Genomic DNA, 7,574 nt, shown 5'->3' with positions numbered 1-7,574 from the left:
GTGTGTGTGTGTGTGTGTGTGTGTGTGTGCTCTAAGTGAAGGCTGTACCTGGGGAGGTCAGAAGAGGACTTCAGACTCTTTGGAACTGAGTTACAGAATAACCACTGTAGGAATCCAGGGCCTCTAAAATAATAACACATATTTTCAATCATGAGTCATCTCTCTAGCCCAGCTGTGCATTTTTCTCTGTGTTTCTGTCTGACTCTATATGTTAATAAAATATAGAAAAGTGTATAATATGCCATACATATGTACTGTGTAAAAAACATAAACATATACAGTGCATTGTGCTACCTAATCTTACAAAGACGGAGAATACTGAATATGAGGTTTGTTGAAATTATATAATATGTATAGATATTGCAAATATGTACACCAATTCATTTATTCATTATGGTTGAGCTTCACTTTCGACTATTTGTTCAGCATTTCCATACTTTTAACACACACATACTTACACATACACATAAAAATACACCCACACATTTACACACAAGCACATACATACATATATAACATAGAGAGACAGATCTACACCGAGACCTGTATACACACACACATACTGTCACACTTTCAAATATAAATACTGTAACAGCTTAGACTTTGTTTTATAGAAAATTGGTCATTCAGAGCCAGTCATTAAGGCCATGGGATGGTTGTGGGGAAATGTGCTTGTCTTGCAAGTCTGACAACCTGAATTGATCATCAGAATCCACAATGGACGAGAGAATTACTCCAGAAAGATCGCATTCAACTCCACATACATATCATGGCACATGCACACCATGTCAATGCACACCATAGCACATGTGCATAATGGCACATGCACACCATGGCATATACACATGGCACATACACACCATGGCACATACACATGGCATGTACACACCATGGCACATACACACTATGGCACATGCACACCATGGCATATGCATACTATGGTGCATACACAACATGGCACATAAACACCATGGCACATGCACACCATGGCACATGCACACATGGCACATGCACACTATGACACATGTACATCATGGCATATTCACACCATTTCAATGCACAGCATGGCATGTGCACACCATAGCATATGCACACCATGAAATGTGTACACAATGTTACATGCACACCATGCCACATACACAACATGGCACATGCACACCATGGTACATATACAACATGGCGATACACACCATGACACATGTACACCATGGCACATGCACACCATGATACATACACAACATGACACATACACACCTTGGCACATACACACCATGGAACATGCACAACTTGGCACATGCACAGCCATACCCACTCATCTATCATACACACCATGATAATCAAATTAATAACTTTTGAAATAATTAGGCAAGTAGCTCAGCTTCTGCAAACTCTAACTTGTGTCCTTGTGACTATTATAAATACACAGGACTTTGCATGGCTCATAGCATTAGCTCCATAAAGATTACAAATCAGTTTGTGGCACCTATTGCTTTCTTCCAGAGCAGTTACATGTGATTTCCTAGGAAAACTTAAACTGGAGGCATTCTCCTGTCCTATAGATATCAAACCATTGCAAGGTTGTTTAATCTTCAACTCAGCTTTCAGTATACCAATAAGGGAAGTCAGGGCAAGAACTCAAGGCAGGAACCTGGAGGCAGGGAGTGAAGCAGAAACCATGGAGGAGTGCTGCTTACTGGCTTGTTCCTAAAGGGTTATTTAGCCTGATTTATTACAGATTCCAGGACCAACTGCCCAGGGATGCTACCTCTTTCCATATGACCCTAGCTTGTGTTAAATTTACAGAAATTAACCGGCACACTACTGATCTCATTAGTTTTACTAGCACAATTATGATAAACACAGGAAAATGAGAACAAGAATGTTTTCTATTGGTAATTCTCCTGTAAGGGAAAACAGAATAGTTGGCAAGTTGTGTTCCCTGGAGCTCTACATATCCAGATCTCATAAATTGATCATAATTATTTATAAAAAAGAATAGACATTATCTGGAAGGTATTATGTGGCAAGTATAAAAATAAAGCCATATGATGAGCCTGTAGTGATGGCTCATTGGTTCGGAGCACTTGCTGAACCCCACAATCCCCAAATTTGGTTCCCAACACCCTCATCATCAGGGCTATAGTCACAGCTCTAGGAGAGCTGATGTCTCTAAAGGTAACTGCAGACATATGACATACATTCCCACAGACACACATTAACATACACTTAAATTAAAACAGAATAAATCTTTACAAATTAAGAGAAGTTTATGTAATCATGTGGAAGGAAGCAATTAAATTGGAGCCCATGATTAGTAGGATGACTGTAAAATTGTTTCTAGTCTCTTTGGTGATTGAAGTATTACTTGAAACATGTACAGTTGTCTGAATTTCAGTAGCTGGACTGATCACACATTTTTTTTTGTTTCTTAGGAGTAAAAACAGATGTGAAGGGTTTCTTCACTATGATATTTATTGTCTTGATGTTGGCTTATTCTGCCAGTTCTCTGCCACTGTCTTTAGGAGCAGGGGAGAATGTAGCAGCTATACCAACACAATTTATAACCACCTATTTTATGTTCATGATGGTGAGTATGACTTATGTTTCTCTAAGAGGAAAAGTTGTCTTGTGCTCCTTTTTGCACATGAAACCTACTTGATACATCAGGACTTGAAACAGGAGGCTTTATTCTAAAGCTTATTATGGTCTGTAGAAGAGAAGGAGCTGCTGCCTTTCTTCCTAGGCTTTGTAGTTACTGCTCTGATGTAGTCCTGTGATGTGGTTGACATGCCCTTTTTAGTGAGCTCTTAGCAGACATTTCTTGGGATTATTTTACGAAACCATAATAAATTTGAGACGGGGGCATGATTTCCCACTACAAGACAGATTGTAACCTTTCTTTCATCTTGGTGTGAGAGACTTGCCTGCTGTTTTAACCATATCATAGGTGATTTGGTTTATTCAATTGTCTCTAATGGAAAAGCCAAGGTCATGGTCAATGCAATTGTGCAGCACTAGGAGTTTATCTCAGTGTTCACTTGTTTTCTGAAAACTGATAGAAATAGAAATAGTTTCCAGATTCCCAAGTACTTATCAGTTACCAGTTTTAGCACACTTCTGCTCAATGCTTGTAATTGGTTTTCCAGTCTTAGTCTTTAGTGCCCATAAATTACATACTTAATGTAAATAAATCAATAATCTGATAAATGGAACCATTTCCCACATTTTCCCCAAAGACATGTCAAGTAAATGGAAAGATTGATGTAGTGTGTTAATGTTCATATTCTTTCTGCTAGTGCAGGAGCTTACTGTAGCTTGGCAATTGTGGATTTATGTCCTTGAGAACATGCGAAGTTTTATTTTATTTTCTATTTATATGGTCCTATCTGTATGGCTATTCTGCAATGCAAACATACCCTATCTTAAGGAGTTCACAGCTATGCTTCCGCTATATGAGAGGACACAGAGGGTAGTAAAGTTTTCTAGAGTCTGCTGTTCTTGTTCCCAGATGTGCAGGAAAGCCCACTGAAAGCCTCTTATCAATAGAGAAGATGAATTATTCCTCATCCAACAGCAATTTTTGTATATTCTAGTGTTTAAGTCTAGATAGGGCAAATTTCTTGTGATCTTCACAGCTATCCCTTGTTCATCATTCATAATACCTACATAAATTAAATATTATAAAGAATCTAAGATGATGTAAATATGAAGGGTAGGAGTATTTCAAGTTTAAAGGATGTGCATGATTTGCACATAGATTTCATGCCTTTTTAAAGATCATATACGCATCTGAGAGTTACCTTCTGCAGAGGCAGGATAACAGTCCATCTTTTAAAACCACAAAGAGCCTTAACTTTGCAGACTGAAGAATTCTGTTTAAAATACTGGAAAAATTCTTTAAAGAGCTGGTCTGAGCAGGAATGGTCAGAAGAATCAAGGGGTCTTGAAGAGGGACTATCTTGTCTAGAATTCTTAGTCCCTGGACTGGTTCTAATTTGTGGTTCTGTTCATTGCAGTTTATCTCAGGTCTGTCCCTACATATCATGAACTTCATGCAGAACCTCTCATGGATTTACTACTTTAGCATTCCGCATTATGGATTTACAGTAAGTTGTCCTGTCTGTCACTGTATTTGGGGTCTCAATCTGTAGTAACTGAATTGATTCTTACAATGTCTTTTCCCAGCTGTAATCTCTAACCAGACACTGTCCAGAGATTTTGCTTCCAGAAACAAAAGTTAACAATTTTTCTGTTAGTTTTAGCCAAAAGTCAGTGAGTCATCTGAGATTTTCCCCAGTCACATGTTATTTGAGGAAAATTAAGGTTGAGAAAAATCCCAGTGTAAAGAGAAAGATAGACGATAGATGATGAAAAGCAAACAGTTGTGATAATAAAGAAATTATGAAAAGATTAGGGACTGTGATCGATAGTTTGTGCTAAGAAATTAAAAGAAACAGAAAATACTGGGAGCCTTGCTCTTAACTGATCCAACCACCTGGGATGGATGTGTGAAGTCAGCCAAACAAAGAAAACTCTGACCACCTGTTTCAAACAAGTGGCCCCTGTTAGCCTGAAACTTTTTTCTATAGTTTGCATGAAAAGTTTTACAATCACTTTCCATTAGTTTGTTTAAGTTTAAGGAAAATTAAGTTTTCCTTAATTTGTTTCCTTAAGTTTCTAATAAGAATTACAATAGTTGCCACTTCGTTTCCTTACCTCATTTCCTTTCCATCTCCTGACTTTCCCACTGGTAATCGTTACCTATTTGATTTGTATCTTTAATATTAGAAGAATAAGCAGTAGAGCAGGCAACAAAGGTAGTTTTCTAATGAGGCAGCACTTGTGGTTCCAGTGTTATACAAAGTGAATGAGAATTTTAGCTCCCATTATCACAACTGGTTTTGATGAAAATAAACAAGAATTATTGCCAATATAGATCAAGAGTGCTATTTTATTTACAATGTTTACATGGTTATGGGTTGGCAGAGAAGTAGGATATAGTACTGAGCAATTTAGACTATCTACTTCTTAGTAGTTGAGAAGCACCATCATTTTAAGGAAACTTTCTGAGTGTGGGAAGGGGCACTGCTTTTCTGGGCAGACTGAACTTTGTAGGAGTTTGTTTATTTTATTTTCTTTTTCTTTTTTTTTTTGCAAATTAAAGTCAAGATTGAACTTGAAGTCATAGCTGTGTTTATTTTTTGGAAACTTATTAAAATCTTAAACTATTTGCCTTCCCTTGTTCCTGTTTGTGTTACAGGCTTTGATGCACAATGAGTTTATGGGACAAAACTTCTGTCCAGAAAGAAACACATCAGAAGTCAGTAGATGTAAGAACTTCGTAATGTAAGTTTGAGTTCAGTGTTTCAAGGACATAGAATGCTACTAGACTTAGCAGGAAAATCCACCCTTTCCGGATTAACACTCCTTCCCCTGCCTGTTTTCCAGAGTGAGATTGCAATCAATGCACACGTGGCTGTATTTAAATCCTATTGCTCTGTGGTGTAGAAAATTTTCAGAAAGGGTTCTTTTGGAGCATTTTGAAAATGATTTTGGTATCTTGATTGTGGATTTGAGTTCCTTGCTTCAGAACATTTACGTTTGACATAAGATGCTCTGATAGTTTACAAATTTATAAAGTTTCCATGTGTGTAAATTATGGCACCTGTGAGTAGAGCCCAAAAATGTCAGGGCATCAAAGACTAAAGTGAGTCAGCTTTGCCTGCCAGATTTCAGAGTATTTTTTCTGCCTCACACCACACCATAGCCCCACACAGCCATTACTTTAAGAAAAAAATGCGGTGCTTGTGTGTGTGTGTGTGTGTGTGTGTGTGTGTGTGTGTGTGTGTGTGTGTGTGTTTAGGAAAAATGTCCTATCAGAAGACTTTTCCTACAATGTAAAAATACACATTCCTCTTTGTTGAGAGGAAAATATCATTTTTGTCTAATGCCTTGAAAATACATTCACTTTCTATGATTGTTCTCAATGATTTTATTTTGATATATATGTGAGAGAGAAATATGCTGATATGTTAAATCTCTCAAGGATGTTCAAAATAATAATGACTAACAGTAACACAAATTTATGTTCAAATTGCTGATGAGAAAACAAATATGGGGGATATCTTCTTTTCCACATCTCCTCTCTCCTGGTGTCATATGACATCCTTTTAATAGAAATTTCTTATGGTTTTCTAGTCAAGAGGTCTTGGATGGGTAAAGTAAAGCCTAGGAGGGCCATCTGCAGTTCTCATACTGACAAAAGAATTTTTCTCACAAAAGGAAGAAGAAATCTTCCCTTTCAGTGGATATGGGGACCGTTATACCCCAAGAGACACTCAGGGATGGAGTCACAGAAAGAAGGAGACATACAGGATGGAGACATAGGAATGGAGACACAGGGGTAGAGGCTCACAGGGTTGGAGTCACATAGGGATGAAGATATACATGGATGGAGACACACACACAGGAATGGAGAGACACAGGCAGTAATTGTAGTGTATTCAGGACTTTTAGCAGCAGCTGTTTTTCTAACCTGTGTCAGGGCTCCTGCATCCTGTTGTGCTCCAACTGATACCCAGGCTCTGTCTATAGCCATGGGCGCCTGGGGATGTTCCATAGCTGAGCATCCATGGTTGTTACTGCAGTCTTAGTACAGAAGCTGACAGCAGTTGACCAATGCTTGTCAGAAACCCCTAGTCCCCTCTGTTCTTTGGTCTAGAGTTTGATGCTGTGTGGTTTTGTTTTTTTTTTTTTTTGTATGTCTGTCTACTGAGTCAGCAGAATTGCAAAAATCTTTGATCTCTTAGAGTGTCTGTGTGTTATTAGGAAGGTGGGGTTTTCTGCTTCAGAAGAAACAAGTCCTTTACCCATCCATTTGCCCTTTGAAGAGAGAGAAATGTTGTAGATTTAGAAATCTCTGACGACACCATGAAGACTACAAAGTTGGATCTTGTATGACTCTCTAAATTCAGCCTTTGTGCCAATAGCTACACCTCTTAGATGGTTTTTCAAATTAACAAAGGGACCTGAAATTCAAGTAGCTTATATTGATTATAGTACAAAATTTTAAGTACATCATTATTACCAATTAAATATACTGATGAAATTTTTAATAATGTATTGAAACTATGAGTTTTTAAAAGAAAGAAACAGTGAATGTGTTGAATAAACTTTAATGTTATTTCTGTGTGTGTTGGATTACAGATGTTCTGGTGAAGAATACTTGATGACCAAGGGCATTGATCTCTCACCATGGGGCTTCTGGAAGAATCACATGGCCTTAGCTTGTATAATGCTTATTTTCTTATCAATAACCTATGGGCAGTTATTAGCTCTTACAAAAAAGAGAGTTTTAAATTAGTCTTCAATTTTCTTTGAATTAAACTGACATTAAAAAGCTTAAATGTTGCCAGTAGGTGGTCATGTCTGAGGAGCAGATGGTGGCACTTGGAGTTTGTGAGACTGGCCCACCAGAATTCAAGGCACTGATGTGTAAACCTCAGATAGGCAAGTTCCTGAAGGCTTCAGCTCCAGAATGTCTCCTGTTACTGTTGTGCCTTTATAAATGTTTT

The 7,574-nt window shown here is 37.8% G+C and overlaps 1 protein-coding gene across 1 annotated transcript in view; it reads left to right on the top strand.

Annotated features, from left to right (window-relative positions):
- LOC101993611 (ATP-binding cassette sub-family G member 3-like) overlaps positions 1-7,558 on the top strand; it is a 43,437-nt gene extending 35,879 nt beyond the window's left edge. Inside the window, exons 13-16 of the mRNA XM_026778477.1 lie at positions 2,433-2,587; positions 4,017-4,106; positions 5,261-5,346; positions 7,207-7,558. Of these exons, the coding sequence (XP_026634278.1) occupies positions 2,433-2,587; positions 4,017-4,106; positions 5,261-5,346; positions 7,207-7,363 (488 nt within the window). The 3' untranslated portion in view covers positions 7,364-7,558. The remainder of the gene's footprint in view (positions 1-2,432; positions 2,588-4,016; positions 4,107-5,260; positions 5,347-7,206) is intronic.
- Positions 7,559-7,574: the final 16 nt, after the last annotated feature.

This window comes from Microtus ochrogaster, unplaced genomic scaffold (assembly GCF_000317375.1).
Source record: "Microtus ochrogaster isolate Prairie Vole_2 unplaced genomic scaffold, MicOch1.0 UNK174, whole genome shotgun sequence".
Taxonomy (NCBI): Eukaryota; Metazoa; Chordata; class Mammalia; order Rodentia; family Cricetidae; genus Microtus; species Microtus ochrogaster.
The sequence above is the reverse complement of the archived record's forward strand: the minus strand, read 5'-3'. Positions and strand labels throughout refer to the sequence as shown.